The sequence below is a fragment of the Orycteropus afer genome, unplaced genomic scaffold, assembly GCF_000298275.1.
Source record: "Orycteropus afer afer isolate SDZICR_OR568_19922 unplaced genomic scaffold, OryAfe1.0 scaffold00184, whole genome shotgun sequence".
NCBI lineage: Eukaryota > Metazoa > Chordata > Mammalia > Tubulidentata > Orycteropodidae > Orycteropus > Orycteropus afer.
Window position 1 is genome coordinate 6551776 of NW_006921771.1, and position 13328 is coordinate 6565103.

The window sequence follows — 13328 nt, forward strand, 5'->3', positions numbered from 1 at the left end:
CATGAGACAGGGTATATGTGAACTGCTGTATGAAAAGTGAATTTACTCTGTAAATCTTCACCCAAATCCTAATAAAAAAAAAAATGATGATTTCTTCTGATGCTAAATATTTGCCTTAATCTTATATTGTGACAAAACTTCATGTCTTAAATTGCAATGACTTTTAACTATATATACAGATCAATTAAATTAGGGAATTAGTAATCTAACAGGGAAAAAGTCAGTCTTTAAATGTTACTATACCTAACATGGTAATTTCACCAAACTAAATATTCCAAAAAGAACAAACTGTCAGGTTGATCCTGACTCATAGCGACCCCCGTTGGGTTTCTAAGGCTTTACGGAAGCATATGGCCTCATCGCTCTTCTGAGGAGCAGTGAGTGGGTTTGAACCACTGGCGTTTTGGTTAGTACCCAAATTCATTAACCACTACACCACTAGAGCTCCTAAAGCTAAGTACTCAAACGAAAAAAATAAACTAACTGCTATTGAGTAGATCCTGGCTCATAGTGACCCCTCCTTGGGTTTCCAAGGTGGTATCTCTACGGAAGTAGATTGCCCAGTCTTCCTTCTGAGGAGTGGCTGCTGGGTTTGAACCACTAGCCTTCAATTTACTAAACAAAATAATTTCAGATCTGTAAAGGTTGTTAACAAAATATTACATGGGTTTTCATTTTATCCCCAAAATATTTGTCCATATTGTATGGAAGCAACAGGATTCTGGAATTAGAGGAGCTAGTCTTTATAAGCCTAAGGAGTTGAATGTTGGAGATTGACTGGAAACTCTTTAGATGTGATAATGAGGTAATGAGCAACATTTTATGATCCAAGAGGTTGTTGGGATCAACAGGGAAATGAGACCCCTGCCTACAGGCCTATGGGAACATAATAAGATAATAATGTCAGTGATGACAGGATAATATAGTAGCTTTTTTATTTTTTCCAAATTTTCATTTTTTAATTCCAAAAGTGATACTCTATACCCACTTTGGACATCTCTGAAATGTTAAAATAAAAAGTGCAAGTCCTTTAATCTTCAGAGATGCTAAAATTTGAGTTATCTCCTGACTTTTTCTACACCAATCTGAATAACTAAACCAAACCTATTGCTGTTAAATTGATCGGACTCATAGCAACACTATACACCAGATATTCATACATAACTTTTTTAAGTAACAAAAATGGTTTTGGAACATTCTCCAGAAATCTCTTATGCCAATATTTCCCAAAGTGTATTTGACAAAGTCACCATCACTAATGGCATCCTGAGAAAAAAGTGTAGTGTGGTCAGGTAAGTCCCGTCTTGTGGTCAAATAAATCCAAGCCTGGGGTTAAATAAATTCAAGACCTCAGTGAATGCTCTCTTCCTCTCTAGGTAATTCAAGATGCATAATAGCATATTAAAGGCTCTGAAAAGTCCAGCAGTAAAGAAACTTGATTAACTTTTCTTAACATAGAAATTCCCTATTGGGAAGTGCTGTTTTAGGCATTCCTCTCTACTCTTCTCTCCACACCCCCATCTCCTATCTGTAACCCTGTAGGGTAGGCAGAAAGGAAGCTCATCTATTCAATTAATCAACAAATGGTTATTGAGCTTCTACTTTGTGCTAAGTTCTGGGGCTTCAATAATGAGTAAAATAGCATAATCTGGGCCCTCAGGGACTTGCACTGTTATCCTGCAGCAAAATGATGGGATTAGCCACATTCAGTGATGGATTGTGTCCTGTAGTGCACCTGGGAATGACAGAACCTTTACTTTGACATCCTTTTTGCAGCTGGTGGAGCCCAGGCACAGGAAGCTGGAATTATCTCCACCCCCTCTGCTCCTCACCCTTCAGCAGCCTCTCCAGTTCCCCACACTTTGCTCCTGCTGTAAACAGTGGTGCCTGATCCAGCTGGCAGGACTCCATGTGTTTGTTTTCTCTGCATGTGCCAGCCGTGCACCAGGGCCACTGGGCTTCACAAGCTGGGGAGAGCTGGTGGGGTAGAGGAGGGGAGCTTCTGGCCCAAGGTAGGCACTGACAGACAGACGGACAAGAACACACTTCACATTTCCAAATTGTTATTTGTTTAAGTAGTTTCAAAGAGCATTGAAACTGAGAAGGGGAATACTGGGGGTGGGGTGGGGGACTGAATGTATATATATATTTGGGCCTCAGAGAAGTTGTGAAGAAAGTGGGTTTGTATGAGGTCAGATGGGAAAGAAAGTAAACTGTCATGAATCTAAAGCACACTTCCCAGCCGGAGCTAGAGTTGTTTGCTGTGTGAGGCCTTGGGTGCGTGTGTGTCTGTGTTAGAGGTAGTGAGCGCACATGCCCAGAGCATGATGGGGGAAGCCAACATGGAGATCTCCTACCCAAGATATTCCCTATTCTTAAACCTCTTTAGGGAGTCCCTATGTGGTACAAACAGTTAAGCACTTGTCTACTAATCGTAAGGTGGGTGATTCACCATCCAGAGCATCTCAAAAGAAAGGCCTGGTGTTCTACTTCAGAAAGATCACAGCCATTGAAAACCCTATGGAGGACAATTCTACTCTGACACCTGGAGTCACCATGAGTCAGAATCAACAGGATGGCAGCTGTTGGATGAAATACTAGGACTGAATCTGCAAAACGACTCCAACTAAGAATATTCCTAAAAGTAACTCTAGAAGGAGTCATCCTAATTTAACAAGTCACTCATTCATTTATGCTTTCTTTGTACCAGTCATTACTCTAGATAATTTATTAATGTAATATATTTTTCCTTCAACATTCTTTTGTGAGAGGCAGATTTTGTTGTCCTTTGCCAAACTGGTTCCTCTTAAATCCAGAGTAATTATTTCTTGCTTGCAGTGAAGTCTAAGTCTTGTCCATGTCACTGTGAAGTCAGTTGCCCCCTAAAGAGTAACTTCTCTTCCTTCTTGGCTCTGACCTCAGCAGTTCAGCCAACTCTACCTTTTCATTTGAATGCTTCAAATTTCCTAGGAGCATGTATGAGCATGTTGGGGATTGGTGTGTGTGTATGTGTGTGTGTGTATGTATGTATGTTAGGGGTTGGGGGCCTTTGCTTGAATCAGCCCCAGAATCAAGCATCTTGATCTGGGTCACAGAACCTGAGATGTATTTCTGGGTCATGTGAAGGGTGTGAATGTGGGCTCGGTGCCATTGATTGCTCAATCATCATGAGGAAGGGGCATAGAAAATGACTGCCAAGTGACAGTTTAATTGGACTCAATGGTAATTATGTTGCCCAACTAACAGAGTAAATTAAAGTCTTTTCAACCCCCAAAGGCCCCTGAGTGCACAGCTTCTCTAACTAAGAAAACATCTCCTTCCTTGTCCACATGGCTACAGTTCTGTCTCCTCTCTGTCATGACCTTTCACCTCTGTCTTTCAGGCCATTCATTATTCATTCATTCAACAGGTATTTGCTGAATACTTCCAACTGTGTTAGATGCTGACATGCTCTTGTGAATAAGATACCACCATTCCTGACCCCTGAAGCCTTTGGTCTAGCAGTCACGTGGACAGCAAATACAGTCAGTCCTGGGGTTACTGATGAGATCTGTTCCTAAGTGTGCCTTTAAAGTTGAATTTGTAGCTAAATTGGAACAGGTGCATATGGTTCTTATTTAGCGTTACTTTAAGAAAAGGCTCCACACCTTTCAGTGATTTAAAAGCTGCGTGTTCATCAGGTAAAGGTGATTGTGATGAGGAATTTGTTGCAGGTAGGGATTGATTCAGTTGTTTCAAAGTGAGAGCTGATTTATATAATATTAAAGGGAGAGTACTAGATGTCCATAAGGCTGAATTTTGTAACCTGGGGACATCACTGTAATTAAAAGTGCGCTGTTGTTTCCACGGGGATGCACATGGTTCTAACAGGGCTGGGTGCCTAACCATTGCCTAGTGCACCACCTGACCCAGTGTGAGTGCTCTGAACTTGTCTATTTAAGAGGGGTGAGTTTCCCCCAGCTGCTTTTCATATTCTCCTTCTCCACCTCTTCATTTGCAATCCCAGCCCATCCAGAAAGGTAAAAAGAATATGTCTCCAAAGTGGAATAGGACGTGACAAGGTCTCTGCTTGGATATTGACGAAGAGAAAGAGCTGTGTCCTGACTGTCTTGTTCACCGAATAATAACCACAGTGGGCTCCCATGCCAGATCCTTGAGGGAGGTCATAACGGGAATACCAGACACTCATGCATTGCCTTCCTTTGCTCAAGCTCTGCTTTGCAGCAAGATCCCCTGAGGATGCATCAGATGCAAACTCCATATCTCAAACAGAGCTAGACCTAGGAAAGACCTTGCAAGTAGATCTTTAAAGCTCAGCAGATATTCACTGAATGCTATTATGTGTCCAGAAGAGAGACTTGTAAATGAGTAAGTAAATGAGAAGTGACAGGCTAGGTGACAAAGCCAAGGTTTAAGAAGTCTCGTCAGTTGGTGTCGTTAGCCACCTCCAAATTGGACCCCAACCATGCATAATGGAATGAAACATCATCCTCATGATTGGTTGCATATTGGACCATTTGATCCATAGGGTTTCGTTGGCTGATTTTCAGAAGTAGATCTCCAGGTCTTTCTTCCTAATCTGTCTTAATCTGAAAGCTTTACCAAAACCTGTTGAGCATCATCAAAAAGCAACCTCCTTTGGGTTTCTGAAGAGCTCTAGTAGCACAGTGCTCGAGGCATCTGACTGCTAATCAAAAGGTTGGTGGTTCAAACCCATCAGCCACTCCGTGGAAGCAAGCCTGGACAATCTACTTCCGTAAAGATTTACTGGCTCAGAAACTCAATGGGTTTCAAGTTGGAATCAACTCAGTGGCAGTGGGTTTGGATTTTTTGGTTTTAGTTTCTGAGGCAGTAAATCTTTACAGAAGTAGATTGCCCATAGTGGCTGATGGGTTTGAACCACCAGCCTTCTGGGTAGCAGTCAAGTGCCTTAGGTACTATGCCACCAGAGCTCCTTTTCAGCATCATAGCAACACACAAACCTTCGCTGACAGTTGAGTGTTGACTGCAATGAGATTCATTGGCCAGGAATCAAACCCAGATATCCTGCATAGAGGCCAAGAATTCTACCACTGAACCACCAGTGCCCCTCTAATACTGTCTACTGGGCTCAGATAAATTCCTTTCACACTGGTGGTTTTGTGAACTCTGACCACCAGAAGGCTTAGAGGTAGATGTTCCTGTTTCCTCTCCAGTCATTGTATTATATTCATTGTTTACGTGATTTTTGTATGTATAGTCCTGGCCATAAGCTGTTGTTAGAAATGGGGTAGAAAAAGAGATGGTTTTGTTGTGGCTTTGTGCATTCACTAAATGAGGTTGGAAGTGAGCCCCTTTCTGGGGTTGTGAATGAGGATCGGGTAGGGATGTTTTCCTTTCTGTAAACACTTCTCCATAATGTCTTGCCTCAAATGGCCTACTATCTAATTGGTAACTTTCCCCCTTTCTCTCAAAACAAGTAGAGACACTACGGAGAAATTATGATCATTATTGTCATTATCATCATCAGGAGAGTGCAGAGAGAGGGCACAAGTGGAGGTGTGGGGGCAGGTGAAGGAAAAGGCTGTTAGCATAAGTAATATTAAATGTTGACTAGCTATGAGTTGGGGCCGACTCGATGGCAAACAACAACAACAACAACAACAAGTGTTGGGTAGGAGCTCTGGTAGCATAGTGCCTAAGGCGCTTGACTGCTAACCAGAAGGCTGGCGGTTCAAAACCATCAGCGACTCCTCGGAAGGAAGGTTGGGCAATCTACTTCTGTAGTGACACCACCTCGGAAACCCAAGGAGGAGTCGCTATGAGTCGGCTCTGACTCGATGGCACATAACAACAACAACAACACCGTTGGGTAGAGATTGAGAGGTTAGTTAGAAATTAAGTCTGTCACAAACTCAGGAACTCCACAGACCCCTATGGAGGGACGGATTACCCAATAAGCAAGGAAGCATGGGCTTATTTTTTCAGATGTGGCGAAACACATGTGAAACTGTTCACTACAGATTAGTAAGTAAGCACAAGTAAGTCCATGGTTACCTTGCTTAATGGAAACTCCATCCCTGTCAGGAATTGTAAATTTGAAAAGGCTTTGATTCTGTAGGAAGTATTGGGGAATTGGAAGCAAGAGAGATGCCAACCTTCCTTAGAAGCAGAATCTTTGATGTGGTGAAAAAATGAAATTTTTCCCTAAAGGTTAGCAGATAAGCCCATGCTTACCTTGCTTACTGAGTAATCCAACATTGCCCCTATCCCACAAGGCTACTGTGAGGTGTAAAACACTATATGCAACTTAAAGTGTTACTACTTTTTTTTTTTCACCAAAGAATATTTCTTAAACTTCTGACTCATATGTCAAGTAGCAAAATAAGCCCACTGATTAAATTTGTGTAGCCTATAAGGAAAGAGCAAAGAGATGATATAATGGATATCTAAAAACCAAAGTCAGTTCTCACTCATGGCAGCCCCATGTGTTACAGAGTAGAACTGCTCCACAGGGTTTGCTTGGTGTAATATTTATGGAAGCAGATTGTCAGGTCTTTCTTCTGCAGTGCCGCTGAGTAGGTACGAGCTTTCAACTTTTGGGTTTTTAGTCAAGTCCAAACCATTTGGAACACCCAGGGACTCCTCGTGTGTCTATCCACTGCCACTGAGTCAATTCTGACTTGCAGCAACACTATTCATCAAGGAAAGTTACCAATAAGCAACACAGTACAGAGTAGAACTGCCCCCATAGGGTTTCCAGGGCTGTAAATCTTTATTGAAGTAGACTGCCTCATCATTCTCCTGTAGAGTTGCTGGTGGATATGACCAGCTGACCTTTTGGTTAGCAGCCAAATGCTTTAAGGACGGTGCCACCAGCACTCTTTCCATGTATTTCTACTAGAGTTGTTAAAATGCAACACGTCTGTAAGTCTTAAAGGACATTAACTTATAAGAGCACCCAGGTGGCAATGCCACTGTATGAAAGCAGAACTCCACTGAATGGCTTTCAGTAGGAAATTTCCATGACACCTGCCCCCCAAAATTATTGCATGTTTGCTGTGTGCCAGGCTACTTTCTCACATGTTCTCATTTAATCTTTTAGCAGGTCAGCTAAGTACATATTATCTCTCTCATTTTCACCAAGAGTAAACTCAGGGTCAAAGAGATTGGTTGCCAGGATAGAAGGGGCAGAGCCCATATCCAAACCTGATCTTGCCAACTTCTAATTTTTTTTTACTTAGTGGAGAAGGTATGTCTCTAAGGAAGAGTTTGAAATAAGCTCTAAAATCCTTATATGAAAAAAGTCAAAACGGGTTTAGATAACATCTCTGTACATCTATAAAATGAGAACAATTATACTCCCTAAGTGATGAATAAGGAAGCTATAGTGGTACAATCCACCACTTGTCTATCAGTTTGTCATACTGTCATGGCTTTTGTGTCACTATAATGCTGGAAGCTATGCTACTGGCATTTCAAATATCAGCAGGGTCACCAATGGTGGACAGGTTTCAGTGGAGCTTCTAGTCTAAGACAGACTGAGAAGAAGGATGGGGGCCATCTACTTCTGAAGAAATTGGCCACTGAAAATATGAAGCAGTGAAACACTGTTCTGATATATTACTAGAAAAATTTATGACTACCCATGAAACATTGTCTGATATAGTGCCGGAAGATGAGCCCCTCAGGTTGGAAGCCACTCAAAATACGACTGGGGAAGAGCTGCCTCCTCAAAGTAGAGTCGGCCTTAATGATGTGGTTGGAGTAAAACTTTTGGGACCTACATTTGCTGATGTGGCACAACTCAAAATGGGAAGACACAGCTGCAAACATCTATTAATAGTTGTAACACGGAGTATATAAACTATGAATCTAGGAAAATTGGGAGTTATGAAAAGTGAAATGGAATGTAGAAAGATTGATATCCTAGACATTATAAACTGAAATGGGCTGGTATTGTCATTTTGAATCTTATAATCATATAGTTAAGTACGATGTTGTTGTTGTTGTTGTTATGTGCCGTCGAGTCGGCCCCAACTCATAGCGACCCCTCCTTGGGTTTCCGAGGCAGTATCACTACGGAAGTAGGATTGACCAACCTTCCTTCCGAGGAGTGACTGGTGGGTTTGAACTGCCAGCCTTCTGGTTAGCAGTCAAGTGCTTTAGCCACTATGCTACCAGAGCTCCCGTTAAGTACGATAGGACTGACAAAATGAAGAGCAATGGTGTCACATTCATTCATCAAAATGAACATCTCAAGATCTATCCTGAAGTACAATGCTGTCAGTGATAGGATAATATCCATACACCTATAAGGAAGACCTCTGGTGGTACAGTGCCTAAGGCATTTCACTGCTAACCAGAAAGTTGGCAGTTCAAACCCACCAGGCACTCCACAGAAGGCAGACTGGGCAACCTACTTCCGTAAAGATTTACTGCCTTGGAAACCCAGTGGGGGTTGCTATGAGTCAGAATCCACTCAGTAGTCATGGGTTTGGTTTTTCGGTATAAGGAAGACCAGTTAATATGACTATTACTCAAATTTACGCACCAACCACTAAAACCAAAGATGAAGAAATTGAAGATTAAGAATGGCCATACTTCCTCTCCCGTACTTTGTGTTGTTAGGAGGGACTGGTCCCTGGAGAAGGATATGCTTGCTAAAGTGGAGCATCAGTGAAAAAGGGGAGGGCCCTCAATGAGATTGATTGAGGCTGTGACGATGGGCTCAAGCATAGTAAATGTGCAGAGGGCACAGGACCAGGCAGTGTTTTGTTTTGTTATATATAACTTTACTACGAGTTAGAGCCAACTCTATAGCATCTAACACAACAAGTGGTGCAATGGTTACGCACTCAGCTGCTAACTGAAATGTTGACGGTTCAAACCCACCCACTGCTCCACAGGAAAAAAGACCTGGTGACCTGCTGCCATAAAGATAACAACATCGGAAACCCTATGGGGCAGTTCCACTCTGTCATATGAGGTCGCTATGTGTTGAAATCGACTTGGTGTCACCTAACAGCAACAGGTTGTGACTATGAAAAGTAATGGTGTATATGAAGGACCCAGCCCTGAGCTGACCACGTAGGAAGAGCTCATAAATTTAGTTTCCTGTCCTACATCTCTACTGTCATACCTTCTTACTTCCCCATGCTCTTTTCTTGATCTCTTCAGGCCTGAACCCATCCTTCTCTTTCTCACTCAAGAACTGTATTTCTCCCTCTTTGCCTACCTCCTTCCCCTTCAGCCTCTATCTAGCTCAGGGCTGTGGTGATGCTGGCTCAGTCACCAGATCCTCCTAGATTAGATTTTCTTGCAGTCCAGTGGCTGCAGGAAGCCCAAAGCCTCAAGCTCAGTTTATTGTTTGTTTTAAGGGAAGAGATGAGAGGAAAAACAAAGGAATTCCTTGAATGGTGGCCTAAGCCACAGGAACATCTGTAGGGTACAGATTTCTGCAACTTGGCCCTCCTCCAGGGCTGCCCACACTGATCTGGGGCCATTTGGTTTTTCAAAATGAAGACAGTGGTTACAGTCCTCTTTTTTTTGTTATCACTCCACTGATAACAGTGTGTCTTTCTCTGTGAGTCCCTCCTACATGTTCTTGGGTCAGATTAACATTCCTTCTCCATTTGTAAATTTCAGTTTTTGATAAAATGTTAAATTCACGCCAAGGCTTTTCTAGTGTGAGGGTTAGCGTTAGCCGCCCTCAAGTCATGGTGACCTTATGCACAACAGAAGAAAACACTGCCTGGTCCATAGGGTTTTCATTGGCTGATTTTTAGGAGTAGGTCTTTCCTAGTGTGCCTTATTCGGAAGTTATTCTGGAGCCTGTTCATCATGACAACACACAAGCCTCCACTAACAGATGGGTGGTGACTGTCATGAGGTGTATTGCTGGGAATCAAACCTGGATCTTCCTCATGGAAGGCAAGAATTCTGCTACTATGGAGTTCCCAGTGCCCCTAGGTACAAGAATTACTAAGAAGTATTTGATATGTCCTTGTCTTAAAGTAGTTTATAGTGCAGAAAAGAGGCATATTATAGAAAGCTCTGTGATCAAAACCCATAAATCATTGTGGAAATGTTAGGATACATGTACAAAGTGCTAGAGGAATTGGAATGAGGGATGGTCACAGGAGGCTTCGTAAAGGACAGTACATTTGAGATACATTTTACAGGATAATTAGGATTTCTTTTGTGAAGAAAGAACATGTGCAAAGACAGTGGAGGGGAAAATTCAGTATTTGCTTGGATTTTAGGGCTTATGGGAGGAAAATACTGGAAAGGCTGATTGAAGCCCAATTATAAAGAACCTGGAGGGTTGTGAGAAGGAGTTTCAACTTCATTTAACCATACTCAGTTGAACGGCTCGCAAAGGTGAGTGTGCTTATTTGCTTGTTGAACTCAAAAGGGGAAGAATCTCCTAAAATTCCTATGCATTTTCAAATCAATTGTTTTTGTTTTTTCATATTCCTTTCAAGGCCACACCCAGTTGCTTACATGCGTTATTAAAAGTGTGATTTGTATTGCTTTTCTTTACCATATTTGAAGCATTTTCCATGTCCGTATTTAATCTTTATAATTTTTATGGCTGCATAATAGTCTACCAGTTATTATGCTATAATTTACCCAAGGTAGCATGGTAGTGCAGGATCAGGTATCATTCTGTTGTGTCCTGCGTGGGGTCACCATGAGTTGGGCTGACTCTGTGGCAGCTAATAGAATGGAAGAGTAAAAAGAACCAAGCATTTTAGAATCAGAAAGATTTGATTCAAATCCTGATTCTGTGATTTACCATCTGATCTTGGGCAAGATATTTAATCTCTTTAAACCTCAGCTTCCCTATCTATAAAATAGGGAGATCGTACTCCTATCATGTAGGGCCACTGTGAAAACATAACAAATTAAATGAATTATGAAAAGTACCTGGCTGATAAGAGGCAGTTTTCCAATGAATGGTTGTTGTTAGGTGCCATCGAGTTGGCTTTGACTCATAGCGACCCTGTGTACAACAGAACGAGGTGCTGCCTGGTCCTGTGCCAGCCTCACCATCCTTGCTATACCTGAGCCCATCGTTGCAGCCACTGTGTCAATCCATCTCATTGAGGACCTTCCCCTTTTTCACTGACCCTCCACTTTACCAAGCATGAGATCCTTCTCCAGGGAATGGTCCCTTCTAACAACATGACCGAAGTAGGTGAGTCGAAGTCTGGTCATTCTCACTTCCAAGGAGCATCCTGGCTCACGTCTTCCAGGACAGATCTGTTAGTTCTTTTGGAAGTCTGTGGTCCTTTCAGTATTCTTTGCCAACACCACAACCCAAAAGCATCAACTCTTCTTGGGTTTTCCTTATTCATTGTCTAGCTTTCACAGGTATATGAGATAACTGAAAATACCAGGGCTTGGTTCAGACGCATCTTAGTCTTCAAAGAGACATCTTTGATCTTCAGCACTTCAAAGAGGTCTTTTGCAGCAGATTTGCCTGGTGCATACATCGTCCGATTCCTTGACTGCTGCTTCCATTGATGTTGATTCTGCAACCAAGTAATACGAAATCTTTGACAATGTCAATCTTTTCTCCACTTATCATGCTGCTGCTTATTGGTCCACTTGTGAGGATTTTCATTTTCTTTATGCTGAGATGTAATCCATACTGCAGACTGTAGTCTTTAATCTTCATAAGTAATTGCTTCAAGTCATCTTCACTTTCAGCAAGGAAAAAGTTGTGTCATCTTCATATTGCAGGCTGTATATTCCTCCAGTCCTGATGATGGTAGCTGCCCATATGTCATCTTTACTGTTTTGTTGAATTTAGTGTTCTAGAAAGATGGTAGGTGGCCATGTGGAGGCTGACTTAGATGGGGGAAGAGGAGAGCCAGGGAGCCAGTTTTAGGATTCAACACCTGTGCTGTCTAATACAGCAGTCTCTAGCATACATAGCTCTCGAACACTTGAAATGTGACTCGTCTGAATTGAGATGTATAAAAAATATAAAATACACAATAGATTTAATAGATTTATAAGACTTAATATAAAACAAAGTGTGAAACATCCCATTAATATTTTTAATATTGATTACATGTTGAAATGTCTTGGATGTACTGGTTTAATTAAGAGATATTATTAAAATTACTTTCACAAAAAATTTTTTTTTTTTTCAGAAATTATAAAATGACATATATGGCTTGTGGAGGCCATGGGGGTGCAATGGTTAAAGAGCTTGGTTGCTAACCAGAAGGTTGGCAGTTTGAACCCACCAGCTGCTCCAAAGGAGAAAGATGTGGCAGTCTATTTGCATAAAGATTACAGCCTTGGGAACTCTATGGGGCAGTTCTACTCTGTCCTATAGGGTTTCTATGAGTAGGAATTCACTGAAAGTAACAGGTTTGTTTTGGTATATGGCTTACATTATAGTTCTGTTGAACAGCACTGCTCCTCTCAGGGTTAGAGTTCAGATCAGATACTGGGATGAGAAATCAGAGAAAGGTGGGAGGAGGCATGGATGGGCAGTGGAGTGGATTTTAGGGAAGAGCAGATGAATTTGAATATATTTGCATACCCTGAGCTGTGAAATGGAAGGCAAGGATTTAGTCTAGATTAAAGTAACTGTCTTTGTTTCCCTTACAAGTAGGCCAGTCTGGCTCTTATCGCATCCCATGCATGCATTTATTCTTGCACAGACTTGCTTGCATAGGGATACTCTGCCTATCTCCTGTATACTTGCATGCACTTGGCACCAGAATCAGAATTTACTTGGCACCAAAGGGCTTCTGGAGTGGGATCCACATGATCCTTGCAAGGAAGGATGGGAAGAGCTTGGCCACTCTACCATGCTCTAGAGTGTTCCAAGATTATATCACTGTGGCGCTCCAGCTCCCACTCGCTGCTACTTTGTGGACCACTCCTCTGTAGCACATGCACTATTCTGGGGTCAAATAAGCCCAGATTAGAACTTTGTAGAGATGAGGGGGGAAAAAAAAAGAAAAAACCTGGAGGAAAAACTTCTCCTGCAGGGAGATTTAGTGCTCTGAATCCTATATGCCATCACCTATTCTGGCTTCTTCAAGATTCTGTGAGTCTTTAGGGAAGAAGCATTACCTTTATGGATCCCTAATGTATGAGTCAGGGCCGACTCGACGGCACATAACAACAACAACAACAACAAATGGCTGTAAGGAGCCCTGAAAGCACAGTGATTAAGTGCTCAACTGCTACCAAAAGTTCTGAGGTTTGAACCTACCACCTGTCCTACTGGAGAAAGATGGGCAACTGCTTCTGTAAAGATGCACAGTCTTGGAAATCCTATGGGGTAGTTCCACTCTGTCCTATTGGGTTGCTGTTAG

General features: G+C 42.0%; 1 protein-coding gene across 1 annotated transcript in view; it reads left to right on the top strand.

Annotated features, from left to right (window-relative positions):
- The first annotated feature begins 1182 nt into the window (after positions 1–1182).
- Positions 1183–13328, top strand: part of BOC (BOC cell adhesion associated, oncogene regulated) — a 70059-nt gene continuing 57913 nt past the window's right edge. The window contains exon 1 of the mRNA XM_042781860.1: positions 1183–1292. Within this exon, the coding sequence (XP_042637794.1) occupies positions 1183–1292 (110 nt within the window). The remainder of the gene's footprint in view (positions 1293–13328) is intronic.